Raw genomic sequence first — 14,721 nt, forward strand, 5'->3', positions numbered from 1 at the left:
AAATGTCCTTTTCTTCTTGAGCTCAGAAAAACAAACCGCATAGAAAGAGTCCATAGACTATTCAAAAAGGGTGATCCTTACAATCACTTAGTCAGTCATGTAGGGACAAAAAAAAAAAGGCCCGTGAGACAATATTCAAGTCACAGTCAAAGTCTATGAAGTTCAAAGGTCAGCTTGATGTCCTCATGGATCCTCTGCTTCCTGTAGAAGGCAAATCTTCGTAATAGGCCTGTCCAAATAGCTGGTCTTTGTCTTGACTCGCACCTGACGAACAAGTCCTCTTCTATCAGGGATAGCTTGCACAATCCTTCCTGTAAGCCATGAGTTGCGAGGTGCTGAGTCGTCAACTATGAGCACAATATTTCCAGGAAGAAAGTTGCGCTTGACACTTGTCCACTTCTGACGCCCCTGAAGAAGAGGCAAGTATTCCTTAATCCAACGTTTCCAAAACAAGTCAGTTATATACTGAACTTGTTTCCATCTGCAACGAGCATAGATGTCTTCCTTTTGGAACTGTCCCATTGGCAAAGATGGCTTGCTTTTAAGCAGCAAGAGATGGTTAGGGGTTAGTGGTTCCAAATCATTGGGATCATTGGATGCCTTGGTAATGGGACGGCTGTTTATGATAGCTTCTGCTTCACAAAGAACTGTATAAAGACCTTCCTCATCAAGGTTCTGCACCTTCAGGGTGGAATTCAAGACCTTCCTCACAGATCTTATCAACCTCTCCCAAACTCCTCCATGATGTGATCCTGTGGGGGATTGAAAACCCACTTAATTCCTTTCTGAAGGAGGGTGTTGTTGATTTGAGCAAGATTCCAACCCTCCATTGCCTCCCGTAATTCACGCTCAGCACCAACAAAGTTGGTTCCATTGTCTGAGCGCAATTCCAATATTTGTCCACGTCTTGCGATAAAACGTCGAAGAGCATTAACAAAGGAATCTGTGTCCAACGACGATGCTACTTCGATGTGTATTGCTCTTATAGAAAGACACGTGAAGAGAACTCCATACCTTTTCAATATACTCCTTCCCCGCTTAACTTCGAAAGGTCCGAAGTAATCCACTCCAACACGAGTGAAAGGAGGTTCATCCGGAGAAACTCCTGAGGTAAATCCGCCATCTGCTGTTGCCCTGGAGCTGCATGCAGTCGCCAACAGACAATACACTTTGACAGGGTCTTCCTTATGGCCAAACTAGCCCCAGGGATCCAGTATCTTTGCTGCAGGCTAGCTAGCATGTGATTGCGACCACCATGTCCCATCTCTCTATGTATATGCTGAAGAATCAGAAATGTCAGAAATGTGTAAATCTTTTGCCAATATGGCAGGATGCTTAGATTCTTCAGGCATAGCTGTTCTGCTAAGTCGTCCTCCGACTCTCAGGATACCATCTTCCAGTACTGGGTTAAGCTTGTAAATGTGGCTAGTCCTTTTCACATTTTCTCCCTTTTGCAAGCTGTTAAATTCTTCTGGAAATCTCCTTTTCTGACAAAACCTTACAATCTCCATCTCAGCATTTCTGAATTCCTCAATTGAAAGAGGCTCACCAACAGTCTGAGCCTTGATACTCTGCATCTCCTTTGCCATCTTCCTCTCCTGTTGGTCCTTATCCAAGCCACCTTGAGCAAAAGCCACACTCAACTGCTTCCTCTTCTGACTGAAGCACAGTAGCAGGCTCCTAAGCTTAAGGATCCAACCAACACTCTTCTTCAGACGGATCAAGGAAGAGAAGTGATTGATCAAGCAGGTGACTGCATCCATCTTCTCTTCAGCCTGCACAGCATTCACCATCAAGCTCATCTTGACTTCAGGGTCATCTGGTAAGATTCTCCTAGAGCCATCAGGGTTTTCAGGCCACCTCTCTTCTGGCCCAACAAGAAACTGAGGCCCAGACACCCAAATGTTATCTTTCAGAAGTGTTGCCACCTTTACTCCCCTAGAAGCCAGGTCAGCAGGATTGCTTGTGGTGTTAACGTATCACCACTGAGATGGATTTGATACGCTGAGTATCTTTGAAACCCGATTGGCTACAAAGGTCTGAAACCTTGAGGTCTCATTGCTGATGTACTTTAGTACGGAAGTACTATCTGTCCAAAAAATGGAGTCCTGAAGTGGCATCTGCAACTCTTTCCTCCACAACTCATCCATTCGACCTGCAACCATGGCAGCCGTCAACTCCATACGAGGAATGGTAATTGGTTTCAATGGGGCCACTCTGGCCTTTCCCATTATGAAAGCACAGTGAACTTATCTGTGAATATTGTGTAAAAGCAGGTATGTCACTGTTCCATATCCACTCTCACAGGCATCTGCGAAGTGGTGTAACTGAGCAGAGATTACTTTTCCAAAATCCACTGGTTTCAGACATCTGTCAACTTTAAAACTTTCAAGCTGACAGAGCTCTTTCAGCCAACTTCTCCACTCTTGTACAGCCGAGTCTGGTACAACAGCATCCCAACCTAGGTTCTTTCTGCACAAATCTTGAAGGATCCTTTTGGCAGACAAGACAAGAGGTGCCAAGATTCCTAAGGGGTCATATATTGAACTGACCGTGGAAAGGATCCCTCTTCTGGTTAAGGGTTGCTCTTTGATCCTGACTTTGAACTTAAAGGTATCGGACTGAACACACCACTGAACGCCCAATGCTCTTTCTACAGGAAGTGTATCATTATCCAAATCCAAATCCTTAACCTCTTTCGCTCTCTCTGTGGTGGGTATAGCTGCCAGCACGGCACGTCTGTTGCTAATCCACTTCATGAGTTGAAAGCCCCCTTTAGCACAAAGGGTACGAAGATCTTTGTAGAGTGCCGTTGCCTCTTCCTCAGAAGCCACTGATGTAAGGCAATCATCCACATAGAAATCGTGCAGAACTGTTTCAATTACCTTGGGGCTGAACTGTTCCCGATTATCCTCTGCACATTTCCTAAGGGCAAAACTTGCGCAACTTGGCGAAGATGTGGCTCCAAACAGATGCGCAACCATTTTGTGCTCTACCAGGTTCTGACTATGGTCTCCATTTGGCCACCAAAGAAACCTCAACAGATCTGAATCCTCAGCTGGTACTCTGACCTGATGAAACATTGCCTCGATGTCTGCCATGAGTACAACAGGCTCCTTTCGAAATCTTGTCATAACTCCAACTAGCTTGCTAGTAAGATCAGGTCCCTGCAGGAGCTGTGCATTCAACGAGGTTCCTTGGAAAGTAGCTCCGCAATCGAAGACAACCCTGATCCTTTTCTTCTTCGGGTGGTATACACCATGGTGTGGTATATACTATACCCTACCGTCACTCCTTTCCAGATCCTCAGGTGGTACCGTCTCCGCATAGCCCTTGGAGATGACGTCATTCATGAACGCAGTATAATCAGCGTGAAATGAAGCATCTTTACCAAACCTCCTCTTGAGGCTCAGAGCACGCTGTTCGGCAACTCTCCTATTATTTGGCATGTTTACATCCTTTTTCCTCAAAAGGTAAGCCAATACTATAATGGCCATCCATCCACTTAGCAGTTTTTGTAACGTATTCCAAGAACTGACTGTCTTCTCTCGATAACCCCATCTGCTCGTCCTGACTGCATTCAGGAAAATCGGTCTTTAGCTGCTGCTTCCACAAATCATCCAGGCTTACAACAGAGATTCTATTGACAGTGACATCTGGCTGTCCACAAGTAGTTTTTGTAATCCCGTCGCCTTTCAAAGGTCCATTTACAGTCCAGCCCAGCATAGTTTTGATTGCGTATGGACTCCCATCCATGCTTCGGACAACTTGCCACGGCTCCAGTGCCTTTGGGACGTTGGTTCCAATCAGCAGGTCAATCTCTGCTTCAATCTCTCTTATTTGTACATGTTTCAGATGTGGCCACTGTAGAAGATCCTTCTGGCGAGGAATGTTGCCTCGATGAACTGGCATGTTTTTCTGTGTGTAGATATCAGGCAGTTCACAAAAACAATCTCCGTCCAATTCAGCCACCTCCAAATCTGAAACAATATGGCTTCCAACAACTTTCTCCTGACCCATAGTCCGGAGAAGAATACCTGTTCTTCTTCCCCTGAGATTCAGCCTGTTCATCAGCCGCTCCGTGCAGAATGATGCGGAGCTCCCAGGATCCAGGAAGGCATAGGTGATCAATGTCTTATATCCCTTCTTAGACTTAACTTGAACTGGAACTATGGGGAGCGTACAGTCTTGCTCACCGGCCCCTGTTAGACCACTGGATTGAACAGAGATCAGAGCGCTGCTCATCGCTGTCTCAGATTCTCCTTTGGCTTGCACTAAATTTATTTCCTTCTCTTTTGGGGAAATATGGAGTACACTAGGGTGTCTCTGACTGCATATCTTGCATGAGAGACGTTGCTTACAGTCTCTACTCATGTGCCCAATGCACAAGCATCCAAAACACACACCCATGTTCCTTTAAGAAAGCAATTTTCTCATTGTGCAACCTCCGTCCCAATTGGATGCACAGATCCAAGCTGTGCGTACCTCCACAAAACATACAAGCCTTTCTATCAGATGAGCTTCTCTCCTTCCATTTTGGTCCAGATCCAACTTTCCTTTCCACTGTTGCTATGGTGGTAGCAAAGCTACTTCCCTTGTCTCTAGAACAAGGCTGAAACTTAGATTTCCTCAGATCCTTAGTTGCTGCCGTCAATGGAGTATCCTGTATTTCTCCAAATAACGGATCACCTGCTATCTTCACTTGTCTTTCAATAAAGTCAACGATGTCTGTAAATGTGGCTCTCCTCCCATGCCTTTCTTGCAGCTCCCATGCCACAGTTCTCCATTGGTCCCTATGTTTATAGGGCAACTTCTTCACAATGGTCAGCATAGTGGTAGGCATGTTCAATTCTCCCATGTATTCAACTTCTTCCATGGCATTACAACATCCTCTCAGAAACAGGCTGTAGGCCTGTAGAGATTTCACATCCTCGGATTTAATTGGTGTCCATGAAAGAGCCTTTTCCATGTAGGCAGAAGCAATTTTCTGTACATTACCAAAATGCTCTTGTAGCAAAGCCTTAGCCTTTGCATACCCTCTATCATGTGACATATGTTGGCAGCTTCTAACAAGCTCTCTTGGCTGCCCCCTGGTGTACTGTTCAAGGAAGTATAAGCAGTCTTTAGGATTGCTTGCTTTCTCTTCGATGCTGTGTTCAAAAGCCCTTATGAAGGTGTGATATTGCAAAGGATTGCCATCAAAATCTTGAATATCTCGTTTTGGCAGAAATGAAAGAGATTGTTGCTGGACCAATAAGGCAGTTATTTCATTTTGTTTTTCCAAAACCGTAATTATTTGACTGTGATCATCGCGACTTGGCACCAGTGCTACAGGCTGATTACTGTGGTGCTGAAATGGTGGTTGTGATTGAATGGTTTGTACTGCACCTTTGTGCCACCTGAGCTCTGGGTATCCTGATGATGTAATTTGGGTTTGGGTCGGCTGCATGATATTTTCCACTTGAGGTTTTGCACCCAACAAATGTGGACTTGGCTTTACATGTACTGGGATGTTTGAATCAGGCACAAATGATTTTGCATTAGCACTGAGTATTTTGTCTTTCATTTGTCCCCTTTCAAAATAAGAATCCATGCCATTGGACTTTATAGATGGATGACTTGAAACACGAGAACCTCCAGAGCCTCTTAACACACTCACTTTAGCCATTGTTGCGGCTATTTCCACTTCCAGTGCAAGCTGTTCCTTTTTTTTTTCTTATCTGCTCCTCCATGTCTTCTAGCTCATGTTTATCCTTCAATAGCCTTTGTCGTGCAATGAGAGCAGCCATGTTGGCCTCAGCTTTAATGCGTGCTGAAGACGTTGTTGAGACACTTGACCTCGAACGAGCCGAGCTCCTCCCATTAGACGTTCTACTTCCAGTGTTTGACACACTGTCACTTGGTTTAACTTCATCTTGTATGACAGAGGCTTGAATATTTAGTCCCAATTGTTGTGAAACATGAGAATTATTCTCATCTTGATGTACATCCAGCTCCTTTGGTTCCTTTTGTGATACAGACATGGGAACATCATTTATGGAAATATGAGCAATATCGCTTCTTTGTCTCCCAGTTTCAGAAAGCCATTTCTTTGCATCCTCATGCAGTCCGTTGTGGCGTTTAAGTACACTCGAAAACCACTCATTTTGTTTTTCATATTCCTCTCTAGGAAGTAGAGGAATCACCGACTCATGCAACTGATTAGCTTCACTAACCATTTGATTCATATTCTCCAGATGCAATCGCACCTGTGAGGCATTGTCATCATTTTGCATTAGATCCTTTATTGTCTGTATTAGACCTTTAATTCTGTGAATCTTTCCTTTGCGTTCCTTCTGAAGTTTCTCAATTGTATTCTCCAAAGCTTTAGAGGTGAGTATGATTTCTCTTTTTTGTTCTTCCATCTTTGAGAAATTGACATTTGAAATTGCTTATGATCCACTTGTTGCCTTTTTCCAATGTTCCACAAATCACACGAAAATCCACACCTTCAATCACTCAATCCACTGTTGCCTCATCAACCACATCAAGAGACCAACAATAAACCACACAAGCAAACAACAATGCGTCCCCAATGGACAAGCGGCAGTAACTAATTGACACAAAGTTACTAGGCTACCTACCGCTTCCGTGGCTGGGCTGCTTGCGGGCCGGTCTATTGTTTTCGGAGCGCTATTGAATGCACCGCCATCCAGTACAGCGGAGCCCCGTGCATTCAATGTTTCCTCCGATATCAAATGCATTCCATTGTGGTCCGAGGAATCCGCAGAGAATATTCCATTTCCGTAGATTCACCCTGATTTAGAACGTTTTCTGTTGACTAATATTGCGGCTGTAAGCAGTCCAAAATATTGCTGCGAGGGGCTAAACACTGAGAGATACACACTGTGACGCGCTCGAGATTTTATTGCATTTTTTTATTCTTCGTCTTCCACACGTAAAATACACTTAGCACTGCAGTTACCAAATGTAATTGTTACCTGGTGAGTAGAATAATTGCGTTAATGCAGCGTGATGCGGTCAACAGAAAGTGTTCGCTCCCAGGCTCACCCCCTCTCTGTCAATGTCCAAAAAACCCAGGTGCACAGGTGAAGCAAACAAATAGAGTATCACTTCCGCTCAAACCGCGATGATAACGCCCACCACCTGCCATATCAGTGCACAACACAATAATCAACAAACAACACAAATGAGACCATAAACAACATCCAATATGTGGCTCCTACAACTGAAGTGTATGATTAGTTTTTCCTGATACTTGCATTTCTATTTGTTCATTTCTGAGAAACATGCACACTTTATGTATGCTGATCTTGGCTCCAGAGCGCCCAGCAGTGTTCCTGAGGTCTCTGGAGGATGCAGTAGGAGAAGAGCAAGGGGAAGTCTGCCTGCAGTGTGACATTTCCAAAGAGACAGTGACCCCTGTTTGGAGGAAGGATGGTATGGTCCTTACCGCTGATGATAAACATGAGTTACTCCAGTTTGGGAAGTCCATGGCATTGATCATCCATTCCCTGAGCAAGGATGACGCTGGACTGTACACCTGTGACCTGGGCACCAGCCAGACCAAGGCCAAAGTTACTGTACATGGTGAGTAGTGGGAAAAATGTTGTTGGTTATTTGGAAAGTCTTGAAAATCAAGTGTTCACATTAAGCTGTCTGCCTTTTCACAACAGTGCCACCAAATTATTGATAGAATGAAAGGAACTTTCAGAGGGTCAGTTTTGAATTGTGAACCTCAAGTAACATTTTATTTTTAAACTGACAAGAAAGTACTCAGTTAGTCTGTCATAAAAGTTGTTAAATTACTTTCTGTGGTATTACAGTAAATGTCTCTCTCACTGTAATGATACTCTTTAAATATATATAACACTGTTTTGTTACTATATTTGTGTACAGACTTACATATCACTATTGTTCAACGTATGAAGACAACAACTGTCCTGGAAGGCGAAAGCTGTACTTTTGATTGTCACCTCTCTCATGATCTCAATGATGAGCCTTCCTGGACCATCAATGGCCAGGTGTTGGTCCCCAATAGCCGTATCCAGGTTATCAACAATGGCCGCAACTATAGGATGACCATTAAAGATGCTATACTGACTGACGCTGGAGACGTGGTCTTCACAATTAAAGACTTGAGCTGTAGGACTATGCTCTTTGTTAAAGGTGAATACCTGGCTTTCTCAGAAAACAAGATAAGCACTGTTTTTTTTTCTGTGTTTGTGGGGATACCTGACTCTGTTTTATTTTGAAATATGCCATTTGGTAGATGCATTTAAGCAACTAAGCTCTCCCATCTCCTCTCCTTTAGAGAAGCCAGTGCACATATTCAGGGAGTTGTTGAATGTCAAGGCGGTACCTGGTGAGGACGCAGAGCTGAGCTGTGAGATCACCAAACCAGAAGTCACTATCCGTTGGCTGAAAAATGGCCATTTGATCAGGCAGAGCCCAAAGTATGAAATGAGTGTGGAGAAGAACTTTGCGCGATTGGTGATCAAGAATACCACCATCAGAGACTCTGGAGAGTACTGCTGTGAGGCCGAAGGCATTGCCTCGCGTGCCAAGCTGGAGATCAGAGGTAGATGAGGGCTTTCGAAATAATGTTTTTGAATATGTTAGATGATGACTAATACAATGTAGCGTTCGTGCTGTAGTGTTGTGCAAATCAATGCTGCTGTCCAGTGTTTTGTCCTATTTTGCAATGCGGGTCGGCGACTGGAGTAGAAAGTGTATAGCTTGACTCAATTTCCTAAACTTCATTTTTCCTTTCAGAACTTCAGCACACATTTGCGAGGGAGTTAAGGGACACACGAGCAGAGGAAAAGGGTAAAGTGACCCTGGAGTGTGAGACCAGGCGGCCAGCCAAGCGGGTGACCTGGCTGAAGGGCATGGTGGAGCTGAGGTCTGGTAGGAAGTATGTCATCAGGCAGAAGGGCGTGGTGCTGTCCCTAACCATCACTTCACTGGAGAAATCGGACACAGATGTATACACGTGTGATGTCAGTACCATGCAAAGCCGGGCACAGCTGACTGTGCAGGGTGAGAAGAACATAGTGAAGGGAACGCTGGGCATTGCATCACTGTGGTTCAGGTTCATGGTAGTTGGTCTAAAGGTATCTGTATGTGGGCCACATCAGGACGGATCTGTGTATTAATTGTACATTCAGTTGTAGGAGAATCTCTGGGATATTTTAGTCCCTTAAACTGAATGAGAAATTGATTTGCAAAGTAAATAATATGAAGGAATATACATGCAATAGCTGACATATGGAACCATACAGCCAGTGCAGGATATGACAGAAGGTACTGCAACTCTAATGTATCAAGCTGATACTAAACGTGTTCTTATGTTCTTTTTTGACTAGTAAATATCCAAATATACAAAAATAATAGGCTACTCACTGTCCATTAAAGTCTTGATTTCAAGGGCCTCAATTAATTAATTGAGAGATGATATATGCTAACAGAATTAGATATTGCATGTCTGAGAAATAGTATATCCCCACTGTGGCTATAAATGCTAGGCTAAAATCCTTTGCCAAAATGATGTTTTTTAAAGCTTCTAGTACCCACTGTATATGATGTTTATGGGATTTATGACTTTTCCATCTTTTCCATGATTCTCTCAGGTCAGAAGGTGTTGATCCTGGATGAATTAGAGGATGTTGAGTGTCTAGAGGGCGACACAGTCACATTCAGGTGTCGTATTTGTCCCAGTGACTACATCGGGGTCAAGTGGTATCTGGACGAGACTCTGCTGTACACCAATGAGCTCAATGAGATCCAGATGTTGCCCGAAGGCTTCCACACCCTCACATTTAGACAGCTTGCCCGCAAAGACACTGGCACTATCTCGTTTGCAGCAGGGGACAAAAGATCGTACGCCTCAATGTTGGTTAGAGGTGAGGCTTTAATCTGCCAGAGTTTTAATGTGTATTTTCATAATAATAATGATAATAATATACGTATTTATATAGCGCCTTTCATGAAACCCAAAGACACTTTACAGAATTACAGTGGCTATGCTAAGGGAGGTTGTAGGCTGTGGTGACCAAGTGGTGTTTCAGGAGTTTTTTTTTTTAAATGTCCAGGGATGTAGCATTTCAAATATCTGCAGGGTGTTCCAGAGGGATGGGGCTGCAACACTATAGGCTCTGTCTCCAAAGGTACAGAGTCTGGTGTGGGGAAAGGAGAGCAGGCCAGCATCTGAGGACCGCAGGTTTCGGGGTGGGGTGTATGAATGGAGGAGGTCGGAGAGGTACAGTGGGGCCAGGGCATGGAGGGATTTGTAGGTGAGAAGGAGGATTTTATATTTGATGCGGGACTTAATTGGGAGCCAGTGAAGGTGGATGAGGGTTGGGGTGATGTGCTGCCATGTCTTGGTGTGGGTGAGGACCCTGGCAACAGAGTTTTGGACATACAGGTCTAAGGTTTTGCTGGGGAACCCAGACAGGATTCCATTGCAGTAGTCCAAACAGGAGGTAATGAAAGCATGTATGAGGGTTTCTGCCACGGAGTCAGAGAGTGATGGCCGTAGTCGGACTCTGTTTTCATGTCACATTTTCTAATTTGGCTTTATTTCTTTATGTTACAAGAGAGACGTCCCACCATCATTAAATCGCTTGAAGACTGTGAGGCTATTGAAGGAGGTGGTTTGGTTTTGTCTTGTGTGGCCTCCAAGCCATGTCACATCCTGTGGTACAAAGATGGCTGCCTGATGTGGAACTCTTCAAGGTATTTTGCCAGTCGTTCTGGCTGTGAGGCCCGGCTGACGATTCGGGAGGTCTGCAACAACGATGCTGGAGTGTACGAGTGCAGTGCTGGATCTGTTACAACTAGGGCCGTCGTAACTGTCAAAGGTTATTACAGGACTGGTATTGCTTACTATTGGCCAACATTAAATGCCAGAGGGATGTGACTGATTATATAGGATTATACAGGTAACAATTGTTATAAGTATTTAAGTATTAGTATCCATCTGTTTTTCCTATTTATTGTCTTTTTTTAGCCATCCCAGCAGAGTTCACCCAGTCTCTAAAGACTGTGGAGGCCAAAGAGGGGGAGACCGTGACCCTGACCTGTGAATACTCTCTGCCTGGGGTCCAGTTCCACTGGAGGAGAGGTTTTCAGAGTATCAGGCCTGGAGATAAGTACCTGATGAAACAGAGGAAGACCATTAATTCCCTGACCATCAAAGCCCTGAAGCCTGAGGACTCAGGAGAATATACCTGTCAGTGCAGAGATCACCAGACTACAGCAAGCCTCAAAGTACATGGTGTGTTATCAACTTTTTCTTACCTCCTTGTGCATTTTACCATACCTAATTTTACCAAAAATATACAGTTTCATCAAAACACAATTTTACAGTATATTTGAAAGTCAATTCAACATTTTCTCACAGATTTGCTGTTGTGCTCTGCAGTAATATTTATGCTACTCAGTCTATGGTATGGGCTGAGGTAGTTGGCCACTTGTCATGAACAGCAGAAAATGCAGCCAGTTCACAAGACCATTTATACCTATCACTGCAAATGCATTTTTCAACTATTTTGATTGTTAAATAGCTCCATTACACAGAGAGATGTGGCATTTTGTTATGGTTGGTTAAGACGCTTTATTGAGTGTTGTGGTTTAACATGTCTTTGCTGACTGGCTGGCATACTTTGCACAGCTTCACCATTTTCGTCTTCCTTCTAACTGTATTTTAAAAAAAAAAGTCACCTCTTGCTTTCCAGTTGTTCCCATTACATTTATACAACAGTTAAAGGACATGCAAACAGAGGAGGGAAGCAATGTCCTATTGCGCTGTGAGCTGTCTAAACCTGGAATTCCAGTAGAATGGAGGAAGGGACATGATCTGTTGAAGAATGGAGTTAAATACCAGATAAGGAAAAGGGAGACCAGCCTGGAGCTTCTGATCTGGAAGCCTGTTCCTGAGGACAGTGGGCTCTACAGCTGTGTGTGTACTGATCAAATGACATCTGCCACTGTCAAAATCACTGGTAGGACATCATTTACAAATAGGCTAATAGGTTTTAGTGATTTCGTGGGTTTAGCTGAAAATCATTTCTACAAATAATGTTGATAATTATCAATATTTCATCATCAATGAATATTTATCTTAATCTATGGTCATCCATGACTCCACAGCTCTCCCAGTCACCTTCAAGCAGAAGCTGAGGAATGTGCTGGTTGAGGAGGGCAACACTGCGGCTTTACGCTGTGAGCTGTCAAAGTCTGGTCACACTGTGGAGTGGAGGAAGAGGGGGGATGAACTCATCCGGAGTGGAGAGAAATATCATATGCGGCAGAAAGACATGCTGATTGAACTGAGGATCTTCGATGTTACACCTGAGGACAGCGACATCTACACATGCATCTGTGGGAACATAGAGACCACTGCAACTCTGACTGTTAATGGTAGGTGTTTGTTATTGACAGTTTCATTGTGTTCTATTTTTTTCATATTGAAGCAGAAAGTGATATTAATATCAGATCTGTAATGTTCCCTGTACAGTAACAAGTAGGTTACTTTCAAAAAGTATGTGATATTAAACAGCAAAACAGAATTAAAAGAGCAATACAAAACTGATTTCAATTAGACAAGGTTTCTATACAATATGCACATGAGCCTCGCCGACTGTGCATGGAAGCTTCTTTTGTCACAATAAACAAAATAAATATGTATGAATTAAAAATAAGGTTTTTGATAACTGAACACAGGCTGTAAATGTTGAAAGGCTGCAAATAGAAAAGAGAAGAGTTAAAGTAGGGCTGGGCAATATATCGATATTATATTGATATCGTGATATGAAACTAGAAATCGTCTTAGATTTTGTATACCGTAATAACGTAAATGGCTTAAGTGTTGTCTTTTCCTGGTTTAAAAGTACTTGCTGTTAGTTAAATTCTTGTGATTATTCATTTCTTTCTCATGACCTAACTGTATCTTTGCCTGTAAGCTCTTCCCATCAACTTTAAGCAAAAACTGAAGAACCTCCAAGTAGAGGAAGGTCACAACATCACACTATATTGTGAGATCTCTAAAGCGGGTGTCCCAGTGGAGTGGAGGCTTGGAGGAGATCTGCTGGAGAACGGAGAGAAGTACCAGATTAAGCAGAGGGACTCGGCCCTGGAGTTGATCATCAGAGATGCTGAACCAGAGGACAGTGGGATCTACACCTGTGTTTGTAGAGAGCAGAGAACAAAGGCCACTGTTAAAGTTATCGGTATGTTCAATGTGTGAGATGAGTGTAGTGAAGCACACTGTAGTTTCTTTGTTTATTGTCCATTGAGCCTTTTTTTAAGTCTATTGAGCTACCTGTTAAGTGCTTCTTTAATGATCTTGCCTGTTTTTTGCTTCATGTGTATGAACAGTATCTGTGTTTGGTTCAACAGCTGTTCCTGCCACATTTAAAGTAAGTCTGAAGAGCCAGGAGGCCGAAGAATATAGCAGTGTGACATTATGCTGTGAGCTTTCAAAGAAAGGAGTCGCGGTGCAGTGGCAGAGAGAGACTCAGGTGCTGTCCGAGGAGCTATATCGAGGAAAGTATCAGATGAAGCTGGAAGGAAAGATAGCTCAGATGACTATTCTCAACGTCCAACCAGAAGATGCAGGGAAGTACAGTTGCATCACAGGAGATGAGAAAACCACAGCTGAAGTCAAAGTGAAACGTAAGTTTAAAGCGTGCAAAGAACAATGAGAATATATTTCATTTCTCTTGCCCATATATTAGCTTATATCTAAACAGCTGTTGTTATGGGTGCCTCCTTGGATAGTCCATGTCTCAGTATATCTCTTACTTACTGAAGTTGTGCACCTGTGACTTAGTGATACATAACTACAGATCCATTAGATTTCAAATGTCTACGTGCATTTCATGTGGTGCAAAATCCCAAATCCCATACCTGTGATACCAGTCTCTAATGAGAGGAACAGGAAAATGGCAGTGCCTGCCTCCTTGTATTGCAACAAAATAAAAATCGAGGAGCCCGTTTGATTAAGACGAAACGGCAGGTTGCGAATGAATGCCAACAATGAATACAGGGTTTTCTAATATACCCACAACAGCACTTCCTGTGACATTTAAACGAGAGATCCAGCGCCTGGTGGTGAAGGAAGGGGACAGTGGAGTGTTCTGCTGTGAGCTCTCCAAACCTGGAGCTCCAGTGGAGTGGAGGAAAGGCAGGGCGATCCTGAAGCCTGGAGAAAAATACGAGATGAAGCAGGAGGGACCTTTCACTAAACTGGTTGTCAACAACGTAGAGGAGAACGATGCTGGAAAATATATCTGCAAGACTAAAGACTGCCAATCGACTGCTGAGCTCACTGTCCAAGGTAAATCTAAAAAGTCTCCCCCACATGTTGGATTCATACATTTCTTCCTTTTTTTTTTTTTTTAATTGTCCCCAATATATTCAACAGAATCACCTGAGCGCAGACGCCAAAGAGGTCAGCTTTAATGTAGTACAATAAAAAACAAAATAGACCTAGTGGGTATGAGCACTGTGTGAGCTCCACTATGTAGCTTCACTTAACTCAATGGAGATATTATTGTTTCATATCTTGTCCTGCTTATGGCTTAATGTCACAGTACTCTGTGTACTGTACATTACTTCTCATAAGCTGGGTGAAAATATACAGTAGATATATGGGATGTAGATTCATATGGGATGCAATAGTTTACAATTAGATACATCCCACACAGTTCTGTAACT

General features: G+C 43.3%; 1 protein-coding gene across 16 annotated transcripts in view; it reads left to right on the forward strand.

Moving 5' to 3' along the window:
* Positions 1–14,721, forward strand: part of obscna (obscurin, cytoskeletal calmodulin and titin-interacting RhoGEF a) — a 58,679-nt gene that overhangs the window by 5,422 nt on the left and 38,536 nt on the right. For 15 of the 16 annotated variants that reach the window (XM_036006987.1, XM_036006989.1, XM_036006988.1 and 12 more), the window contains 13 exons: positions 7,324–7,590; positions 7,900–8,169; positions 8,315–8,581; positions 8,776–9,042; positions 9,633–9,905; positions 10,599–10,862; positions 11,012–11,278; positions 11,739–12,005; positions 12,154–12,423; positions 12,966–13,232; positions 13,402–13,677; positions 14,075–14,341; positions 14,429–14,455. In XM_036006987.1, the coding sequence (XP_035862880.1) occupies positions 7,324–7,590; positions 7,900–8,169; positions 8,315–8,581; positions 8,776–9,042; positions 9,633–9,905; positions 10,599–10,862; positions 11,012–11,278; positions 11,739–12,005; positions 12,154–12,423; positions 12,966–13,232; positions 13,402–13,677; positions 14,075–14,341; positions 14,429–14,455 (3,249 nt within the window). The remainder of the gene's footprint in view (positions 1–7,323; positions 7,591–7,899; positions 8,170–8,314; positions 8,582–8,775; positions 9,043–9,632; positions 9,906–10,598; positions 10,863–11,011; positions 11,279–11,738; positions 12,006–12,153; positions 12,424–12,965; positions 13,233–13,401; positions 13,678–14,074; positions 14,342–14,428; positions 14,456–14,721) is intronic. The other variant, XM_036006990.1, reaches the window with a different exon arrangement.

This window comes from Sander lucioperca, chromosome 11 (assembly GCF_008315115.2).
Source record: "Sander lucioperca isolate FBNREF2018 chromosome 11, SLUC_FBN_1.2, whole genome shotgun sequence".
NCBI lineage: Eukaryota > Metazoa > Chordata > Actinopteri > Perciformes > Percidae > Sander > Sander lucioperca.